The 23,680-nt window shown below is 41.5% G+C and overlaps 1 protein-coding gene across 1 annotated transcript in view; it reads right to left on the bottom strand.

Annotated features, from left to right (window-relative positions):
* Window positions 1–23,680, bottom strand: part of cog6 (component of oligomeric golgi complex 6) — a 62,341-nt gene that overhangs the window by 18,544 nt on the left and 20,117 nt on the right. The window contains exons 5-15 of the mRNA XM_033977142.2: window positions 18,832–18,943; window positions 18,320–18,402; window positions 17,715–17,785; window positions 16,021–16,114; window positions 15,051–15,179; window positions 12,870–12,961; window positions 11,468–11,532; window positions 11,295–11,386; window positions 9,207–9,324; window positions 2,177–2,308; window positions 1,590–1,757 (exon numbers count right to left, since the gene is read on the bottom strand). Coding sequence (XP_033833033.1) covers window positions 1,590–1,757; window positions 2,177–2,308; window positions 9,207–9,324; window positions 11,295–11,386; window positions 11,468–11,532; window positions 12,870–12,961; window positions 15,051–15,179; window positions 16,021–16,114; window positions 17,715–17,785; window positions 18,320–18,402; window positions 18,832–18,943 — 1,156 coding nt within the window. The remainder of the gene's footprint in view (window positions 1–1,589; window positions 1,758–2,176; window positions 2,309–9,206; window positions 9,325–11,294; window positions 11,387–11,467; window positions 11,533–12,869; window positions 12,962–15,050; window positions 15,180–16,020; window positions 16,115–17,714; window positions 17,786–18,319; window positions 18,403–18,831; window positions 18,944–23,680) is intronic.

Consider the following 23,680-nt stretch of genomic DNA (forward strand, 5'->3'; position numbering starts at 1 on the left):
TCTACTCAAGTAATATTAATTTGGAGTAAAAGTACTCTAAATCTATTTACGTTTTGTCCTCCTTTGGGTTAATCAATATTTAGAACTCATTTTAGATCTGGTTTAGTCTAATGTTAGACCTGATTTAGTCTGGTAAAGTCTGGGTTTACATCATGTTTACATACAGTGCTTCTTGGAAAGCCAAAATATTATCTTAAGCCCGCCACATGCTACAAGATTTTTCAATCTTAAATACTTTTAAAGCATGCAACAAAAAGCACACACCACAAACATGAGGAGAATTGTATGAGATTTGCAAAGACTGAAGCGAAGAGACCAGACAAGTTAAAAGTTGTGAGTGCGTCTACAGTAAAACAACAACTCACTTTGAGACTCTAAGCTGTTCCAAATATCATAGCTTTGCATTTCTAGTTTAGATGCAAGTCAAAAAGGAGTACAAATTCTCCATCCATCCATTTTTTTCCGCCTATCCGGGGGGCCGGGTTGCGGGAGCAGCAGAGACTCCCAGACTTCCCACACTTCCAGCTCCTCCGGTGGGACCCCCACAGTGTTCCCAGGCCAGCCAAGAGACAGCCCCTCCAGGATGTCTGGGGTCTTCCCCATGGAACATGCCCAAAACATCTCTCCAGGGAGGCACTCAGGAGGCATCTGGATCAGATGCCCGAGCCACCTCAGTTGGCTCCTCTCAAAGGAAACTAATTTGGAATGCTTGTATCCACCACATTGTCCTTTCGGTCATGACCCAAAGCTCATGACCATAGGTGAGGGTAGGAATGTAGACTGACCGGTAAATCGAGAGCTTTACCTTTCAACTCAGGACCTTCTTTACCACAACAGTCTGATACAGCGACCGCATCACTGCAGGCGCTACACCGATCTGCCTGTCAATCTCACGCTCCATCCTTCCTCCTCGTGAACAAGAGCAGGGACTCTCCATCCCACCTGGAGAGGGCAAGCCAGCTTCTATTCTACTGGAAAATAGATGCTCTGTTTTATTGGTGCAGGTGATGTTTTGTGATTACGACACGCAGAGCATAGTCACTCACGAAGATCCAAACTCTGATCACACGTCATCAATGTCAGGGAGAAGCAAATGGGGACAATTCGGGCAAATGATCCTGTAGTTTGTGACTGCTTGACGTGATAATTTGACTAAAAGTGCCATTCCATTCTAAAACAGATTTTTTTTTTTTCATTTTGGTAACTGATTGGCTCAATATTAGTAATATTATAAAATAGATTTTTTCACAATCACCATCCACAAAATCAGATAACTAGAAAAATCTCATAACCCAATAATTAGATCAAAAGTACCTAGTGTTATTCAATGTACTTTGTGTACCAAAGTTATTCTAAAAATCTAATTACATTTAACATAACTTTCAATCTTTAACATTTTCTTTCATTTTTGTCTTGGCTACATAAGTTTTCCATTTTTTGAGTACTTTTCCTTGTCAAAACCTGTGCAAAGTTGTGAACAATCAGAACAAAATCAGATTACTCAGATCAGATGGAACTGTTGATATGAGAGTAATCAGATAATGATCAGATTTTTGGTGTCCATGTAAACAGTACTATGTGTGGCTTACCTGAAACTCCAGCATCTCTAGTCTCTTGTCGGTGAACTCAAACAGAGCCAGGGTGGTCTTCATGACGTACAGGGAGTTGACCATGTAGGTGGCCATGTCCGCTGTGCCCAGGTTACTGGCAGAGACAGTGCACAGCTGGAGGAGCGGGTCCAAGATGCATGACAGCACCTGAGGGGAAGAGGGGAAATTAATTCTTCTCTCAAACTGAAAACAAGTGATAATACAGGAAGTGCTCCACTCTGTTTTTAAACTCCAGGCACCTTCACTGGAATCATTTGGATAATTTCAGCCCTGGAATTGCCCATCTCTACTGAACAAAAGGTAAAAGGTATATGTTAACTTGAAAACTACCACTTAATATTATCACAAGGTAGAGCAGAGCATTTTGAGCTGTGGCGATGTAGACAGACTAATAAGAAAGGATTACTCAAACATGTGAATGAAACAAAACACAACTCCTGGCCTGTTTTTGATTAGGTAACAGTATTCTAACATGACTTACTCACTTTGCGTAATATAGAACCTTTAAAAGAATTTCATTTTTCCAAGCTGATCGAGTGTTTGAACTTTCCTACATGTTCAATTACCTGAGCAAAGTCAGCCTGGCGTGCATCCAGAGGCACCACAGAGGAGTCGTGTGAGGCAAGCACCTCTCTGAGCAGAGACAAGGTTTGTGTGAGGGAGGCAGTGGGGCCCAGGTCAGCAGGGGGGAGCTCCACCTGCACACACACATACATACCAGCACACACACATTAAGTTTCAATGCTTTGTGGGGAAATTACATTAACTTCTTATGTAATTGCATTCTTTTCCTGGAGACTGATTCTAATCTTAACCAGAGTCACTACTTGCCTAAACCCTTACCTTATTCATAGGGACCTGATTTTTTTTCTCTCAAAAAGCAAAATGTCCATACCTTTTGTTTTGTAAGTGGGCATGATGGATAGTTAGGAAAAAGAAAGTTAAAGGTTTGATTTTTCTTGACTCTAACAAGGCACAGCTGTGAAGTGAAAACCATTTCAGGAAACGTGATCATGAAGCTTATTGAGAGAGGGCCAAGAGTTTGAAGCCCTGTCAACTTTCTGCATTTGTTTATTAAATTTATTTATTCAACTTTTTTTCTTAGCTACATAATTCCAGAAGCCTTGTACCTTATATTAGATGTCTTCTGTATATAAAATGTAGAAAGTAGTAAACATAAAGAAATACTAAAAAAATACATTGAATGAGAGTGTGTGTCCAGACTTTTAGTAGTCTAAATATAATTAAAATAGCCTTTTTTGCCTTGCTGGGTTTTTGTGTCACTCCCACTTATTGTGAAAGGGAGAGACTTTTCCATTTCTGATGAAGAGCAGTCCTTTGTAATGAAGGTCCTCTTCATTTCCCGGGCCCTGGACACAGCCCTGAGCCCTGCCTCCTCTGAGCGCCTAATAGACACAAATGAGAGTTCCTGGGATTAGGGGAATAGAGCGTGAAACCTACAGGAGCTCCAATCTGATTAACATTGATCTGAGAGATAATCTGTGGAACTGCTATTGATCAGAACACGGCCAGCGCTCTAGGGAGGAGACCTGCTCGTGCCCGCCTTTATTTGGAGGACAATTTAAGCTGCTGTGTTTTTTTTATGTTGTAGTAGAAAGTGAAGTGTGCAAATAGATACTGCAAAATTTAAATAATATTAAAGAGGGGGAATTTTATTTCTATGGGGTATTAACTGCACATAACATATTTAGATCACGACGTTACCGTTTGTTTTGAAAATGAAATATTTTGCTGAATTTACATGATCTGAGGCCAACTATGTACATCTTTTATTCAAACTGGCATCTTTAGAATGTAGTTTATCCTCACCCTGCTCTCCCTCTGATGAAACTACTGCACATCACATCAGGTTTGTCATATTGTTGTGTACATTTTTGTATCATGCTTTTGTTTATTTTTATGGAGAATTGCTGTGTAAGGGCATGGGTGACATCTTCATCATATTTTCAACGTTTGATCAATATTGTCAGTAGACTTTACAAAATTTTAATGCCTCTTTTTAGACATGAATAGATCAGATCTGTGGATGCTGGCCCACTCACAGTAAGGTTGTACGCTTTTCAAGGTATGTTAACAACAGCTGTAATTGAATAAAACCAAAAGGTAGATAAGTTTAATGCCATACTGTGAAGCATTTCAGGGTATACCATCTCAACAGAGACAAGCAGGTGGCAGCGCCTCCACCAGAAAAGTTATATAGAGAACCCTTAAAATTACTATGTGGTTTTGTGATTTTGATCAAGAACATTTCAAAGCTACCCAGGAAAGGTCCAGTTTTGACCAATTTATTCAACATTTTTCAATTTGTAACTGGTATCTTAGAATTAACTTGACTAAAAAAGTTTGATATAGGCTTGTTTAGGCCTAAGATCTGGCAACCCAAAGTGAAGAGCAGTAAAATCCATCCATCCATACATTTTCTTCCGCTTATCCGGGGCTGGGTCGGGGGGGCAGAAGTCTAAGCAGGGACTCCCAGACTTCCCTCACCCCAGACACGTCCTCCAGCTCCTCCGGTGGGATCCCAAGGCGTTCCCAGGCCAGCCGAGAGACATAGTCCCTCCCGCGTGTCCTGGGTCTTCCCCGGGGCCTCCTTCCGGTGGGACATGCCCAGAACACCTCCCTAGGGAGGCGTCCAGGAGGCATTCTGAGCAGATGCCCGAGCCACCTCAGCTGGCTCCTCTCAACGTGTAGGAGCAGCGGCTCTACTCTGAGCTCCTCCCGTGTGACTGAGCTCCTCACCCTATCTCTAAGGGTGCGCCCAGCCACTCTGCGGAGGAAACCCCTTTCGGCCGCTTGTATCCACGATCTTGTCCTTTCGGTCATTACCCAGAGCTCATGACCATAGGTGAGGGTAGGAACGTAGATTGACCGGTAAATCGAGAGCTTTGCCTTCCGGCTCAGCTCCTTCTTCACCACAATGGACCGATACAGCGACCGCATCACTGCAGACGCTGCACCGATCCACCTGTCAATCTCACGCTCCATCCTTCCCTCACTCGTGAACAAGACCCCGAGATACTTGAAATCCTCCACTTGGGGCAGAGACTCACCACCCACCCGGAGAGGGCAAGCCACCTTTTTCCGGTCGAGAACCATGGCCTCGGATTTGGTGGAGCCGATTCTCATCCCAGCCACTTCACACTCGGCTGCAAACCGCCCCAGTGCCTGCTGCAGGTCCTGGCTCGATGAAGCCATCAGGACAACATCATCCGCAAACAGCAGAGATGAAATCCTGTGGTTCCCGAACCAGACCCCCTCCGGCCCCTGGCTGCGCCTAGAAATTCTGTCCATAAATATAATGAACAGAACCGGTGACAAAGGGCAGCCCTGGTGGAGCCCAACATGCACAGGGAACAAGTCTGACTTACTCCCGGCAATGCAAACACAGCTCCTGCTCCGGTCATACAGGGACCGGACAGCCCTTAGCAAAGGGCCCCGGACCCATACTCTCGAATGCCTTCTCCAGATCCACAAAACACATGTGGACTGGTTGGGCATACTCCCATGAACCCTCGAGGACCCGATGGAGAGTATAGAGCTGGTCCAGTGTTCCACGACCAGGATGAAAACCACACTGCTCCTCCTGAATCCGAGGTTCGACTATCGGTCGATTCTCCTCTCCAGTACCCTGGAATAGACCTTACTCCTCGGAAGGCTGAGGAGTGTGATTCCCCTGTAATTGGAACACATCCTCCGGTCCCCCTTCTTATACAGAGGGACCACCACCCCGGTCTGCCATTCCAGTGGTACTGTCCCCGACCGCCACACGATGTTGCAGAGACGTGTCAACCAAGACAGTCCCACAACATCCAGAGACTTGAGGTACTCGGGACGGATCTCATCCACCCCCGGAGCCTTGCCACCGAGGAGCTTGCTAACCACCTCGGTGACTTCAGCCAGGGTGATGGACGAGTCCGCCTCCGGGTCCCCAGTCTCTGCTTCCTCCTCGGAAGACATGACGGGAGGATTGAGGAGATCCTCAAATTATTCCTTCCACCGCCCAACAACATCCCCAGTCGAGGTCAGCAGCTCTCCACCCGCACTGTAAACAGTGTTGGTGAAGCACTGCTTCCCCCTCCTGAGGCATCGGACAGTTTGCCAGAATTTCTTTGAGACCGTCCGGTAGTCCTCCTCCATGGCCTCCCCGAACTCCTCCCAACCCCGAGTTTTTGCCTCTGCAACCGCACGAGCCGCAGCACACTTGGCCCGCCTGTACTCATCGGCTGCCTCAGGAGTCCCATGAGCCAACAAGGCTTGATAGGACTCCTTCTTCAGCTTGACGGCATCCCTTACTTCCGGTGTCCACCACTGGGTTCGGGGATTGCCGCCGCGACAAGCACCGCAGACCTTACGACCACAGCTACGAGCGGCCGCATTGACAATAGAGGTGGAGAACATGGCCTACTCGGAGTCCATGTCTCCAACCTCCCCCGGGATCAGGGAGAAGTTCTCCCGGAGGTGGGAGTTGAAGACCCCTCTGACAGAAGGGTCTGCCAGGCGCTCCCAACAGACCCTTACAATACGCTTGGGTCTGCCAGGTCTGTCCGGCTTCCTCCTCCACCAGCGGATTCCAACTCGCCACCAGGTGGTGATCGGTTGACAGCTCAGCCCCTCTCTTCACCCGAGTGTCCAAGACACGCGGTTGGAGGTCAGATGACACGACAACAAAGTCGATCATCGACCTCCGACATAGAGTGTCCTGGTGCCACGTGCACCGATGGACACCTTTGTGCTCAAACATGGTGTTCGTTATGGACAAACTGTGACAAGCACAGAAGTCCAATAACAAAACACCCCTCGGGTTCAGATCAGGGAGGCCGTTCTTCCCAATCACGCCCCTCCAGGTGTCACTGTCGTTACCCACATGGGCGTTGAAGTCCCCCAGGAGAACAACAGAGTCCCCAGTCGGTGCAATGTCTAGTACCCCTCCCAGGGACTCCAAGAAGGCCGGGTACTCTGCACTGCTGTTTGGCCCGTAGGCCGACACAACAGTGAGAGACCTGTCCCCGACCCGGAGGCGCAGGGACGCGACCCTCTCGGTCACCGGAGTGAACCCCAACACGAAGCGGCTGAGCTGTGGGGCAATGAGCAAGCCCATACCAGCTCGCCGCCTCTCCCCGCGGGCAACGCCAGAGAAATGGAGAGTCTAGCCCCTCTCAAGAAGTTGGGTTCCAGAGCCCAAACTGTGCGTGGAGGTGACTATATCTAGTCGGTAACGCTCAACCTCCCGCACAAGCTCCGGCTCCTTCCCCCCCAGTGAGGTGACATTCCATGTCCCCAGAGCCAGTCTCCATGTCCAGAGATCCGGTCGTGGAGGCCCCCGCCTTCGACTGCTGCCCAGATCTTCATGCACCGGCCCCTTACGGATCCTCTTGTGGGTGGTGGGTCCACATGAGGACGGCCCCACGTCACTCCCCGTGGGAAAAGGCCCGGCCACCAGGCGCTCACTGTCGAGCACCCACCCCAGGCCTGGCTCCAGGGTGGGGCCCCGGTAATGCCGGTCCGGGCGACGTAACTTGCCTTGATTTAATTCTGTTCATAAGGGGCTTCTGAAACGCTCTTCGTCTGACCCGTCCCCTGGACCTGTTTGCCATGGGTGACCCTACCAGGGGCATGAAGCCCCCGACAACATAGCTCCCAGGATCATTCGGGCACTCAAATCCCTCCACCACGTTAAGGTGGCGGTTCAGGGAGGGGCTAAAAACCAGAGTTTTATAGAGAACCCTTAAAATTACTATGTGGTTTTGTTATTTTGATCAAGATCATTTCAAAACTACCCAGGAAAGGTCCAGTTTTTACCAATTTATGCAACATTTTTCAATTTGTAACTGGTATCTTAGAATTAACTTGACTAAAAAAGTTTGATATAGGCTTGTTTAGGCCTAAGATCTGGCAACCCAAAGTGAAGAGCAGTAAAATAAAGAACTGAAATGTTTCCATTACATCTGAAGATTTACATGAAATCTTTAAAATCACATGTGGGGAAGCTGGCCTGAAGTGATCAAATAGGAGGCAGACTCAAAAGAAGTCCCATCAGACAATATTTATTACCCATGTAGTGGTACCCCGTGAACCCAAAAATAATACGTATTTACAAAAATTGTCAGTGCTCAACGAAAACTAAGCAACCAAAACTTTAACAACTAAGGGAAAAGGGCCACATGTACCCTGGCTACACTGATGTCCCACATCTGTCTAATTACCCCAGCTAAATTACTCTCCTGCACCAGAAGCTCCTCCCCCGGTATACTCCATCTCTTCTCCAGGGGCTGCGGGTGTAACATGAGCAGTATTTTCCATATAAAACCATCTCTCGGGGCCCAAGTCCCTTTACTAAAAGTGTTTAACAAAATAAACTATAAACAGTTACATCATTGAAACAAAAATACACAAGACATTAACGCAAAGAAATAAACAAACTTAAACTAGTTTTCCCCTCCACATGGTCCGGCCCACGACCCCTCTCAAGCCCATAAAATGGCTGACATAGGGCACGCCCCCTCTTCGTTTGGACCATGTGGAGATGCAGGTAAGAGAAATTACTGTATTGAACTGAATAACTAAATAAAATATATTTTAACTAACTAGTGTGTGGTGATTTAACTGATTGAAAACTAAACAAAACAAACCCGGGATAGTTCTATTTAGTTTAGTATTGAAAAGTTATTGAAAATGAACAGACATGTGCACAAACCAAATTATAAAACTATTAAAAGGGACAAAGGCCCACTTTGTCACATCACATAACATCTTTAAAATAACTACACTTTAATTAGATCCAATAAAGCATAAACACAGATTTGATTCGTAATGAACAAGGAGGAGTATCAAGAATGATCATATTAATACCCAGAGGCATCCAAACTATGGCCTGGGGCTCAATTTTCCTTGGCACTCAGGCTTTTTGGTGAATTGGACAACATTATCCTGCAAAGTCCTTTTTACTGCAAGTTTTATGTGAGACAGACCTGATGGAAAGGTTCTGACACTGAATTAAGTTGCAGCAGCACTTTAAAACTTAAGAAAAAAGAAACTTGTTTGAATGTAGTTTTTTGCCCCTTCAATATGTGACCCTCCATGGAAAAAGTTATGGGTGAAACATTCCATGGAGATGTTGATGGAATGTTTCACAGCCAAATGAAGCTCATTGAGGATAATGATTATAGGGGCAAATTTGGAGCCAAGTTGGAATTCTGACCGCAAGTATCATAGCAGCCAAGGAGCCAATCCGGAGCAAGGCTTTTGAAGGTAACGGCCTTTTCCCTCTGTTTGGCAGAGGGTGGGCGCTTAGCAACGCTGTCAATCAAACCTGTTGCTAACACTAGGAGTTATTACACTTATTAATGTTCATATCTTGAGTTACGGACACAATAACAAAATGAAAATACCAGGATCATGTAGAGCGGGTCAGTGCAAACATTTTAAGATCAAAATGACGAGCTTCTGGAATGCAGTGGCTAGCAGGTTAGCTATGTTAATTTATATATACAGTCTATAGTGATACCAAGTAATATCTATAACATTCAAGTAATCCTACATATATTTTCACCAAACTACTACTACCACATAGAATACCTTGTCCATGAGCCTGCTGGCGTGTAGACTGAGGCTGTTGAAGAACATCTTTTTGCTGAGAATGTGCATCTCATCCACAGTCATGAGCAGGGAGGCCACGCTGGTCCCAATGATGGAGCTGCACATACACAGGCCATAGTCAGCACAGTGCGCACTTATCACTAATGCACCACTGAAATAGAAGCAATATCCCACTGTATCTCAGCCAGGAACAAATATGAATGAGGTCCATTTGGAGTCATTAAATAAACAGGGAACCAGAGATGCATTTGACAGGGTTTATAAATATATATATTAAAGTATTAAATATATAGAGTTCTTAAGCCTTAGTGAATCACCGGCCTGGAATAGGGCAGCAACATTAATCACAATCTAATCGAAATGGTACTTTCACTAGTTGCAATTGTCTTCTGTTAACAAAAAATATATATTGTCTTATATATATAATTAATATACATTTTTCTGGTGAATGGTATGGAGATGTTGATGAAATGTTTCACAGTATGGTATTAAAGGTCCTATATTACACAAAATGGAATGGAGAGCTTTTAGCCATGTTATAATGCTGTTAACTCACCAAAAACATACCTGTAGTTGTGTTTTGTATCATTCATACTTCCTGGAGTATTAGTCTGTCTATGTCTCCAAAGCTCAAAATGTTGTGTTCCACCTTGTGATTTCATGCAGTGGTAGTTTTATAGATAACAACTACTTTCTATCTTTTAGTAGACTGGATGATTTCTGCCTTGGAATTATCAAATATTCTAATGAAGGTGTATGGAGTTTAAAAACACAGTGGAGCCCTACAATACAGGAGTATTACCACATGACATCACAAGGTGGAACAGCATGCTTTCAGTTTGAGAGAAGAACTCAGCCTGAATATGCAGTGTGTGTGTGTGTGTGTGTGTGTGTGTGTGTGTTATACATGTGTGAATGAAACAAAATACAACTCCAGGTATGTTTTTGATGAGGACACAACATTATAACAAAGATCTGAAAATAGCATAGTATGAACCCTTTAAACTTACCTATTATGCACGTATGTCTTTACAGGTGTTTTATTGCTCTAAAATACCTTGAGAAACATATATTCTTGCCATATGTGGGCTCGCCTCGCCACAGATCTGACCTGTAACTTGGCCTGGTAGTGTCATTTGCTTGTCTCCCTAGATAGGTAGTTGTTTAATACTATATTGTAGAACATTCCAGGCAAAGCAACAACATTGTGGTAACAAGCAGGTGGCGGCCCTTCCATTAGAAAAGTAAAAATAATGTCCCTTTAAGACCTCTACTAACGTTCTTGTATTGGTTTAGTCATATTTTAGTTTTCTCTGAAATGCTTTGGGATTAGAATTGTGCAGCCTGAAGAGAATCTGGATTTTAAAAAATATATAGCTTGTCAGAAAAATTACACTTAGGACAATAAGTAAAAAATTGGAAAACAGTTTTTATTTCTGTTGCTATACAACTGTAAATCTTTTCTCATGTCTTCTGCTACACCTCCTGTTTGGAAACGTATCCCTCTTTTGCTGTGTTGCTGGATTTCAGATAACATCACAACATTCTATAAGTCAATAATATTTAATACAGATGAGGGGATTTTTGTGGTAATGTGGTGACTACTAGGGTCCAATCACTAAAAGAAATGATCAGACTCAACATTTGTGAATTTACCTTTCTGGATATTTCATAGCAAAGTACAATATAATCAAAAGAAAAAAAACTGTCTCTTGCCCCCATCTGAAAGTATGACATCCTTACCAGTCGAGCGGTCAGATCCACTGAGCCACAGGTTGAATGGCAAGCCACTTAACCCCTTACGCAACATGTCTGCGTACACCGGTGTATGAATGTGTACGTGAATAGGTGAGTGGTTTCTTGATGTGAAGCGCTTTGAGTGTCTTGAAGGTGGAAAAGCGCTATATAAAAATTTGACCATTATCATCACATCATAGAATATAAAAACCACCAATTCGCTACCGGTCCAACCAACTATGCTACACTATGCTATCTTTTTCTCAGTACAAATCTCTATTAACTATACAACATATCTGGCATTCCTGTATATGCCAAATGAAAGAGTACCTTATCGTGTGATGGTAGAATTTGAGCAGGTTGGAGAGTTTGTAGAGTAGAACGGCACCAGGCTCTGCCACAATCACCTGCTCTATCCTCACCTGCACATGTCACAGTAAAGAAGCATAAAAACAACAGCATCATACGTAGAGACTTTCAGACAGAGGATGTTCTGGTCTCACCTTAAGTGGTCTGCACACTCCCTCTGTAATGTGTCCAACTACCTCCTGCATGTTCTCCTCCACACCTAGAACACAGATCATTTCACATGAACCATTTTTACTATAATGTGAGAGAGTGGATATGTGTGGATATGTGTGTGTATATATATATATATATATATATATATATATATATATATATATATATATATATATATATATATATATATATATATACATATATATAGTCAAAAAAATGGGGATTATGATGGATAAAATATTTAGATTAAAGAGGGGGTGCTTTACTTCTATGACGTGCTATATTTGCTGAAAACAACGTATTAACATGTTTAATAAGTTTCACTTTCGTTTTTGATGCTCTGAGTCCCCCTCTCTCTCTTAGCTCTCTGTGCTAAGTCACTCCCCCTTCAGAGTGACATCACAACACAATCAGCGTGTATCCTGCAAATAAAACTACTGCACACTGCATCAGGTTTGTGAAGTTGTAGTGTATTGTTTTGTATCCTGCTTGTTATATATAATTGCTGTGTGAGAACATGGGTGATGTAAACTTGTGGGTGGAGCTTTGTGCAGGATGGTACTGCTAACCGTAAGGAGGGTTTGAACAGGGCCCAGGATAGATCACCAGATTACTCGAACATGGATCAATGACATATAAAACCTCTTCGGGCATGTTTTTGATGAAGGAACAGCTCCAAAAAGTCAATTTTACATAATACTTCCTCTTTCGCAAATAGGTCTAGATAAGACCCATACTCTTTTAATAATATGAAATAAGATTATTATTCTCAGTGACAAAGGATAAAAAAAAATAGACAGTTATAATTTTTTAACTAAAGCAACCTAATTCAAAGGTACACTATGTCTGTCACCGTGTCTCCTTACAGATCTTATTGCATGCCTGCTATATTCCACAGTATGATGACATTAAACTTATCCAATTACAGGTGTTTTTATTGTGAAAAATACCTAAAAAAAACATGCATTCTTTACTCTGAGCGGGCTCACTTCCCCACAGAACTGACCTGTAACTTGGCCTGATGGCAACAACTGCTTGTCTCCATATAGATAGATAGGTTTAATAACATTAAACTTACTTACTTACATACTTACTGAACTTAAAAAAAGTAAACATGAAACAAATAATATGTCAAAAATGGTTAGATCGGATGAATTTCCTGTCACACCAGCAATATTACTGTGACTAAAGTGGGCAATAGGGATGTGTTTTTAACCAGAGACACAACACAAGTATGCAACTCAAGTAGAATTGGGCAACCCTATGGTATCTACACTATACGTCTTTTATCTCAGACTAGTAATACAAGGGTCTGAGTGTCTAATACTATAAGCATGGACAGTAGACATGAGTGATAGCTGAATCCTCAAAGTTAAAACCCACCTGGTATCGTGACTTGCTTGAGCAGAGCCTCCAAATGCTCCTTCTCTGAGGCAGTAGCTTGGTGCAACCAGGCCAACATGTCCCCAACATACCTGGAACATACATAATCAGGATCAGCCCTCACACAAACACACACATGTACCGTACTCACATCAGGCCAGTATACGACAGGAGTGATATATGAGTGAGACAAAGCGGGACTTTCTCAGAAGTGTTGGATGATGGGGGTTTTAAATGGAGGCTTTTCGAGGAAACTATCGGATTTGGCTCCTAGGCAGGGCACAAAATGGCTGCAGATGTGAGTCAGGAAATGAAGATACAATGGCATTACAAATTTAGCACAGAAGGACAGGAGGAGGGGATTTGTTGATAAGATTGGTTTGACTAAAGGTACATGGGTACGTTAAGAAATATGCAAAAGCTAATATCAAATGATGTAAAATGTCATCAATAGAATGAGCTGCTAAATAATTGTTGTATTGTGTTATGAAAAGTGTGATCTCTCTGACTGATGCTGGACATGGAAGTGTAAACCAATAGTGGTGTAATAGTGTGTAGGGTTGTCAAAAGTATCGAAAATCAGATACTAATCGATATTAAAACATGTATGAAAACTAGATACTCATTTGAGCAAGTACCAATACTAAAAAAGCCATATTCAAAGGACAAAAATGAACCTTTCCTGAATAGATTTAGAATGATCTTGAGCTGTTTCGGAACAACTATAAGACCACAGACTAGTATACGCCCATAGACCACTATGGGACCTACTTGGACGACTTAGGGATTACACAGATATAAGGCCACACTGAAGCGGGGTATTGAGTTTATCGAGTTTGAAATTTTAGTTTTATGGAAACACTAATAGTAGGCCAATAGTAGATATGCAAATTACAACTGGAGTTGGCACAGTCATCAAATTGAAAACAATTATCAAGATAATAACATGTCCTTTGAAAAGAACAAAATATCCTGTATTTTTATAGTTTTAATGTATTAGTTAATGTTAATGGTCCAGGAGGAGTTTACAAGTGAACAGAATGAAATACTTAATAAACTCACAATTAGACTTTTTGCAATCTAACTATTTTGCTAATCAATTTCTGACGCTTATTCCAATTACTTATTTCAACTGCTGAAGTGTAAAAAGTCTGTGAATTGGGTATTTTTACCACATTTGACCCAGATAAGGCTAAAGTGATGCAACTTAAAGACATCCTGAATACACTTGCACTCTATTTAAGTCTGTCTGTTTTAACAATAATTCAGTTTCTAAATTAGTTCAAAATTATTTCAGTAACTGGTAAGTTTCGATTAATGGGTGAACTTGTTTTAGCCCTAGTCACTACCCTCTGTGAAAAACACCAGTCACAGTTAAATAAACACAGGCAAGGTCAAAGAAGTGTTTTGCCCAAGGACAGAGTGATTTCAAATAAATTAACGATTTAAAAGAACAAGTCATTTTTGGAGTCAACAGCCATATGAAACTTACATAACAGATTAAATTATATGGTAAAAATAAAGATATGTCAATCAAAGTTATATAAATCACACCCATCTGGAAATGGTGAGATTCACCACTGACTCTATATAATTCCAACTGTTGAGATGCAGATTTTTTTATTCGGCTTAATTTTTTATACATAACGCAGAACATATTTAGATGCCCGTGTTACTTTTTATTGTTTTGAAAATGCTAAATGTGCAATAAGTCACTCCTCAGAGCGTTATCACAATCAGCGTGCATCCCGCTAATGAAACTACTGCACATTGCATCAGGTTTGTCAAGTTGCTGTGTACAGTTTTGTATCATGCTTTCATATATTTATGGGAAATTGTCGTGTGGGAGCATGGGCTTGTGGGCAGAGCATTGGACAGACTCCTATTGCTAATCATAAGAAGGGTTTGAATAGTGCCAGGGGGAGACTGCTAAATGACATGACGTTACATTACATTACAATACAAACATGTATGGATGACATATAAAAGCACTTCAGGCATGTTTTTGATGAAGGAATAACATTGTAACATGCTGTTGCCCCAACTGAACTACAAATTTCCCAACTGAAATTATGTAAAACATTTATTTGCATCTGTTGAACCAGTTTATAATTTTGCGGTGTACTTTTTAATTCAAGAACACCATCTTAAACCCAGCCTGAATGCATGTATGGGGGGTACCTCATTGGGTCGTGTGAGTGCATCTCTATGGGGCGTGGCGCCCCTCCAGCCCCTCCCCGTGTCAGAGCATCGATGAAACCCCTGACGACAGCGCACCGGCGGGCTGTGCCAAACTCATCCAGCGTGTACCTTTAAACAACATCAGTCACAGTACAGAGGCAGGGACAATCACAAAACGCTAGACGGAGATGGATGAGGTTGTTTTAATTAGGGCCCGCAGTCAGACTAAACACATGGAAGATAGCTCGGAATTGAGATACTGGGAATGCCATCTCTCCAGGGTCACTACGAGACCTTGGATGCTTTCTGGGCAAAGTGACAGATGCACTTCCCAGAAATTCAGGGATTATTTTTAGGTTTGCCACTGTCAGTTCATTCAGACTACTTCAGACAACACATGATTCACATATATAATAATTCACAATGAGAATTTAGAAATGACAGTTCTCAGCTCTACATTGTGAGACTGTGCTGGTAACATATATAAGGGCTGTTATTGTGAGGTTCTTGCTAAAGAGCTGTTTCATAGCATACTTGCAGTAGGTTTGCACCCTCTAAAGGACAGAATGTGGAATTGCAGCATTGCGTACTAAGCAAGCACTACATTCCTCTCTGACTGGAAAAAACTCCCAAAAAGTTATGTTTTTGCAATAAACATACAATAAAAAAAATAAAAATAACTTTACACTACACTGTGCTGTAATCAACTACTTGATGCACAATACATCCTGCACAATACCAAAAAAGCCAATCCCTCCTTCTTTTTGTTTGAATGCAGGTTTCTAGACTATATAGCCCTATGAATTTGTAAGGTATCGTAAAAGCATGTAGTCTTGGAACATCACACAAAAGTTTACGACATCACCCTTCACAGTCCTTTTTAGTGCGGACATTTTTACTATAGAATACGATATGAATCATGATGTATTGATCTGTATTTGATTAGAACTTTGGCTGGATGTTTGCATACTTGTACAGCACTGGTCGGTCCTGCAGAGCCTCCATGGCCTGGGTCAACACGGGGCTGATGTCACATGTCTCCTGGGTCAGTCCTCTGCACTCATCTGCAGCAGAAACAAAACAACAGCCAGACATATAGAAGACAACTTTTCAACGCCATGAGGGCTGCCAGAAAAGTGGTGGATCTGTTCAGACAATGGCTACTCTTGTACAATGAGGATCTGGGTCAGAGCGTTCCCTCCTCTTGGTGTTTTGTCTGTAGTGGAACTAGAAACATACTACAAAACAAGATAATTTTATGTGCATTATGAAGGGGAAAATGTATATATTTGATGACGCATTCCATTCTAAGTAACGCACAATGTTATAGAGCCTATTTTTAGTGTAATTCAAACTAAACCCTTGCCAAACTATGTTAATATGGTAAGAATTATAGAAATGGTTCTTTCATGTCAATTTGTTTGTACTTCATTTCCTAAGCTGACATTGGTCTTTAAACTTTTTAAAACTTTTAGCTAATTAATGACATGCTCAAAACTTTCTCTCAGATTCAAGTTGGAATGTTGAAATGTCTTACCCGAGGACACAACAACAGTATGCCATGGTAACAGTGAGGTTCAAACCACTGACCTTCAAGTTGGAGGACAAGTGCTCTAACCAAAAAAAGGGAATACATGCATTTTCTTTTCAGTGTAACAACATTTTTTTAATTCTTAATAGACGCAGTATGCACATACTGTAGTTATGTTGCTGAGCGAAAAAATAAAGTCCACTCCAGTCAGTGTAATGCGGCTGTTTGATAAGAGAGGGCGGGTGGCATAAAAAATCCGCCACTATATATAATAATTCGTTCACTTTGGTAATCCCTGATACAATAACGACGAATATAACAAATTAAAAATAAATTAAAACTGGCCATAAAACTGGTATTGTTAGTACCACTTTCTAATAGCTAATCCTCAATAATTAGATGAACAAATATAGTGTTAGGGTTAATTCGGGGTCAGTAACCACTTCAGGCCAGGGTATTCATTGAGTACTTAGTAAATGTGATTCATTCTTAATTAACTATTTTGACCTGGGCTCCTAGCAGCGCTTAAAGAATGTCCAGAACACTGCAGCTTGCCTGCTCACAAAAACGGAGGAGATGAGACACATCACAGACACGTCTGTGCTGTGCAGTCTGCACTGGCTCTTATTTCATATCGGGGGAAATTCAAAATGTTATTGATAGTGTTTAAATGTCTGCACTCTATGGGTCCTCTTGATTTACTTGATTTCACCCAGAGCTCTGAGGTCAGATGACCAGCTCCTGTGGAACAGCCTCTCTCTGCCTGTCAGATCCTCTCAGTCTGTAGCGCAGTTTAAGACCAGACTAAAAATGCACCACTTCTCCTGGGCATTTGGTTCTAACTAGGCAGGATATCTTGGTGTTTTATTATTTTATTGTTTGCCTGTGTATCATATTTTATGCATATCTGTTTTTGTTGACTTATGTGAAACACTTTGCACAGCTTAAGTTGCATTTTAAAAGTGTCATATAAATAAAATTGAATTGAATTTGGTCATTATGAGTGTTTCCACATTTTTTGTCAACTCTTCATACACAACAGAACAGAACCTCTTGAACTTCAACTTGCTCATTGGGATGTACACGTCCCATAGTAAAACATGTGCACAGTCCGCCCTGTGTGTGAGACTCACTCTGGGCCCAGCGATAGAGCTGCTCATAGGAGGTCTCCTGTAACACAGCCATCTGCTCCATGATCTCCAGCCTGGAACACACACACTTCATATAAGACACATACAGGACACACACAGAACACACACTTTGTATAGGACACACACAGGATGCACAGCACAGCAGCACGAACTCAAGGGCCTCTTCATGTAATGTAATGTGACCTAATGTGCCAGAAAAAATATATAGGAATGAATTCAAACTAATGTAAGGACTGTATAACATTCCAGTTTTATATCCAAAGGTTAGGACCATTGCCGTGGCAATAAACAATGCAAGGAAAATATTACATATTTTGAATGGGAACATGTTGGATACAAAAACCAAAGCTGAAATCTTGATTATTTAGGTCACAATATAATCGTAAGGATAAACAAAATACGCAGACATATGGGAATTTAACGTCAATCTACACAATTTTCATTTTTTTACTGGTTCTCTATGCCACAATACCTTTCATCAGTTCCTTATTTCATAAAGCTGGAAACATAATAGAGGAATGGGGATCTATCTGTTCTACACTAAATTGTGATATTTTGAAATCCCTAATACGGAGTGTAGTGATTACCCTGCTGTCTGTTGATTGGTTCTCAAAAGGACTTTAACGTCTTCATGGATCTGCTTCACACGATGCAGAGCTTTGAAGAAATCCTGGGTTGGGACAAAAATGGAAAGGTATAAAATTGAATCGAATATCAAAATGCATTTTTAAGTTTTTAAAGATTTAATATGAATGCAAGGAAATAACCCATTCTCTACTCTTTGTCAAATTCAGCAATATAAACTTGTGTATCCATATGTGACTTCTCTCGGTCAGCCCCCTCAGCGCATTCATATAAATGCACACTCTACCCCTCCCTCCTGGTGCCTCAACTGGCTGCAAACCATTCACAAATGTTTTAGTAACCCTTTGTAATTACTTTGTCCCTGCTCCACCAAAGCAGCACAAGCATGAGCCACCTCAACTCTCCACTTCCTCCTCTTTAAGGCCTTATGAGTAGATATTCTCCAACCCTCTCATTTGCAGACAATAGACAGTTAAATGTGTTCAGCGATGTAAAACAGGCAGTGTAATTGTACCTTGGTGATGGGCGTGTCTCGGGCTCCTCTCAGAATGGCCATCTCTTCACTGGTCAGCTGGAACTTGGAGAGGAAAGCCTGTGCCACCTGAGCTCGGACCTCCAGCCGGTGACTGCACACACAAACACATGTGCATACTTATTTACTTCTCATTATTGTTACTTATTATTTGTTCCAAGCTGCTCTTTTAGATGTATTTTTATCCTGACAAAAACAAAAGTTAATTTCCTGCAATTTGTGTCACTGATGGCAGAGATATCCTGTGTTATATATATTTAGAATCATATGTGACTATTTAGAGTTTTCAGGAAGCTAATTTAATTCACCTAAATGCTCTTCAGGGAATATGATGTTATTTATATGATTCGTGGGATATACACTACAAGATATTATTGATTGATTTGCTTAGAATTTTTTACAGTTTGGTATTAAAGGGGGGTATTTTACTTCTATTGGGTATTAAAGAGGGGATATTTTACTTCTATGGGGTATTAAAGAGGGGTATTTTACTTCTATTGGGTATTAAAGAGGGGATATTTTACTTCTATGGGGTATTAAAGAGGGGGTATTTTACTTCTATGGGGTATTAAAGAGGGGGTATTTTACATCTATGGGGTATTAAAGAGGGGGCATTTTACTTCTATTGGGTATTAAAGAGGGGATATTTTACTTCTATGGGGTATTAAAGAGGGGTATTTAACTTCTATGGGGTATTAAAGAGGGGATATTTTACTTCTATGGGGTATTAAAGAGGGGGTATTTTACTTCTATGGGGTATTAAAGAGAGGGTATTTTACATCTATGGGGTATTAAAGAGGGGTATTTTACTTCTATGGGGTATTAAAGAGGGGATATTTTACTTCTATGGGGTATTAAAGAGGGGATATTTTACTTCTATGGGGTATTAAAGAGGGGGTATTTTACTTATTGCTATTTATTAATTTTAATTATGGTATTTATTAACTGGTAACACATAACATATTCAGATCACCATGCTACTTTTTGTTTTGAAAATGCCATATTCACCCAAAAACATTAACATGGTTTATTAGTTTCACTTTCATTTTTGACGCTCTGAATCCCCTCTCCCTTTGCTCCCCACATTAAGTCACTCCCCCTTCAGAGCGCTACCACAACTGCACATTGTATCAGGTTTGTCAAGTTGCTATGTACTGTTTTGTATCTTATTTTTTGTATATTTAATGATGTCATGTAGGAGCATGGATGGCGTAGGATTGTGGGCGGAGTCTTGCACAGAAGTTAATCATAAGGAGGGTTTGAATAAGACCCATGAAAGATCACAATAATACTGAAACATGCATGGACGACATCTAAAACCTCTTCAGGCATGTTTTTGATGAGAGAACAACGCTATAAGATGGTAAAAAATATTTTGCATAATACTCCTTTAAACTTATTTTACATTTATTTAATTCTGGATGTTATATTGCTCAAAAATGCCCTGAAAAACCTGCATTCTTGCCGTGAAAAGGGTCATCACTCCACAGATCTGAGCTGTAAATGAATATGCTGATTTCATCTGTTTTTCTCCTTACAGATGGAGTAAGTTTAATACTAGATAAACCAATAACTACAGAGAACAGATCAATTCATTTCGTTGCTCATTTTGTAACATTCAAAACGCCCCAGCAGATGGCAGTGTGATACCTTTCAATGAACTTGCACTAATACTTCAGTCCTCAACACACACACCTGCTTTATGTGTTGCATGATTAGACTCACACAAAAAAGATGCATTAAAATAAATTAGCAAGAAGTTGGAAATCCCATCCCAGTCCCATGTTCATTCACAGAGCAGAAATACACGCAAAAATACAAAACGAAACAGTGCAACCAAATTACTGACACAAAAGCGATATTAAATGTCATCTTTGTTGTGGATAATTAAGAACTACTGGCAGGATATAAAAACAATATGAAACAAAATTGTGTTGGGGAAGGAAGCTCCTTCCTGGAATTAGCTGGAACAACTCATTATTACGATCCCTCATGAATGTAGGTTATTTATTTTCTCTCATTTTATTCGAAACCCAGATGCCCTACCAAATTCAAATGATCAGTTGATGTTCACCAGTAATTAATATGGACCAGTTTTGTTTTCAGTAGTAATAGCAAAACAATTTTGCTCAGTCACTAAACTCAATAATAAACCATAGAAACTTTTTAGGCTGGACAGAGACTTTGCATTGGGATATGAGCATTCCAAAGTTGCATTCTGATCATCCTAATAACTCACGGCAATAAGTTTATAAGCATCTTTCACAACTTTTCACACTAAAGCTAATAACAACAACGCATGCTTCCTGATTCTCTGACATTAGTCGACTAAAGGGGACAGTGGCATGAAACTGGCGAACCATTTAGTTGCGCGTAATTAGGGGTGTCAAAAGTATCGAAAATCAGATATTAAAGCTAGTATCAAAACTGGACACTCTTTTGAGCAGGTATTGATACTAAAAAAGACAGATGACAAAATTGAAACCTTTCTGATCACATTCTATTGTCTAAATAAAGATGTTTTTATCATCGTGGTAAGGGAAAAGGTACTGAGTGTAAAGCCTATTTCTTAGTATTGAAATTGAAGTATGTATTGTATTTAACCCAAGTAGCACTCACAAGACGGAACCACACGGGACATCATGCAGAAACTTATTTATGCAGAAAAGAACTAGAAAAGTATCTCCATGACTTTGTTGTCTCATATAAACGCAAAAGAAATGTTTTATTGTCTTTTATTGAATTTGACAAACACACACATCATATTATTGCAGACTTCAAATCTATCTGAATTTACATATTGTGAAATCAAACATCTATAAACCTCTAAGTGTGTAGCTCACAAATTAAAAACCTCAAAATTTCAAATATAATGTACAGATGTATATTGATACTTTGCAGCTGATGTCATCAACATTGCCTAGGGGTGTGATTCTAACTGTAGGCACTGCTCTGTCTGAGGCTTTGTTAGACTTTAAGCTTTAATTTAACAGAATCTGACCACAAAAAAACAGTCTTAACTGGAACTACAACAGGTCAGAGGATTTTGTGCTGTTAAAAATGTCCCTCTTAAATAACATTAAAGTCACACCCTAGCTAGTATTAGCCAACAGTTTTTCAATCAGTCAGGCTCATCGTTTTGTTCAAAATCAAAACGTCAATAAGATCAAGAACACTCACAGTGATCAGAAGCACTGCAAAATGTGCTGTTTAATCGATTTTGTATTTTTTCTTGTGTTTTCAGATGATCTTAAAACGTTTTGTGTGCATTGTGCCACCATGGTAACTGAAGAAGATTCCAACATAGGCATACATGCACAACACCCCCAGCATGACATCACTGCAAAGTATCAATAAATATAATATAGTATTCCATATATCCAGTAAACCCTATGGTACAAACTTGGGAAACAGGAGGTTCAATCATTTATTCTAAAATTGTTAAATTTGTTAAACCACCAGATTCTCCATTCAAGAAAATGCCCAGTACTGACAGTAGTAGTCGTAAGAACAGTGGTGGTAGTAGTAGTAATAAAATATAATCACAAATGAAGTAAGTGGACTCAAGCTAAACTCTTGGTACTCATGGAGACATTTGCCCCGGAATAGCATTAACATACATGCAGACATGACATAACAAAAGACAAAAGAAAAACACAATTGAGAGTTGGACAATATAAAATTACTCCACACATCTGCACAGTTCGTCAAGTCCTGGTTCAGTTCTACTTTAGTTCTGGTTCAGTCCTGATGCAGTCCTGGTCGAGTCCCGATGCAGTCCTGGTTCAGTCGTGATGCAGTCCCGGTTCAGTCCTGGTTCAGTCCTGAGCATCTCCATTCTCTACATTCATATTTGTAAAAAAAACAAACCCTCATATTCTTAAGGTTCTGAGCTCCTCCTCATGGCTGCACCTTCAGCACACAGGGAGCGGAGGTCACCGTTTTAGTGGGTTCATTTTTGCACTGACCCCAGCTCAGTTTGACATTGGTCCTCACTGACCTCTGCAGCCTCTGACCAATCTCTTTCAGCAGGGACTGTTTGACCATTGGATCGGTGAGATCTGCAGATCCTGGATTCAGACGCAGCTTCACTTTGGTCAGCTTCATTGGCTCCGGCTGCTCCTCATCTTTCTGGCAGATGAACTCGTGCTCCTTGTCGCACTCCTCTTGGGTCCATTTGCCACTGTCTTCCAGAAGCATGCAGCCTTTAGCCGGGTCATCAGGGTCAGACTCCCAACCGCTCCATGAGACAGGGCTCTGGTCCCACCACACCCAGCGCCAGCTCAGACCAATCCAGATGAAGTCCGAAGTGGTTTGAGAGTTTGAGGTGGTGGTGGATGTGTGGGCAGTTGTTGTACTGGGGAATCGGTCATTGAATGCTCTGAGGATCTCAGAAATCTGGCTCTGATTCCGGGCAGAGCTCAGGTCTGTAAAGTTCGCCCGGCACAACTCCCGCGCCGTGCCCCAGTCCATAAACTCTTTCACAATATGATGCATTTGGTCCACCTGGCTGTAGCAGGATGCGTACTGGAGTTTTGCGGTGCAGTCTCGAGACACCCATTTTTGGTCACTGGTCCTCAGGGTGGTGCAGTTCCCCATGTCCTGCTTTTGGTCATCCGCCCAGTGCAGGACCCACGAAGAGTTCAGTCGCTGCGAGTCACCTTCCAGAGCCCAGGTCCAGGCCCGTCTCAGTCCAGTCCAGGCTTTCCCCGAGGGAGGAGCAGCCACAAAGTTCTCACTGAGGTCCAGAACCGAGGCCAAGACCGAGTCCAGCTTTAAGCACCGGGCCACAGCCTGAGTCCAGTTCAGCTTGTCCTCTTCATAAGTGAAA

Source organism: Periophthalmus magnuspinnatus, chromosome 13 (genome assembly GCF_009829125.3).
Source record: "Periophthalmus magnuspinnatus isolate fPerMag1 chromosome 13, fPerMag1.2.pri, whole genome shotgun sequence".
Taxonomy (NCBI): Eukaryota; Metazoa; Chordata; class Actinopteri; order Gobiiformes; family Gobiidae; genus Periophthalmus; species Periophthalmus magnuspinnatus.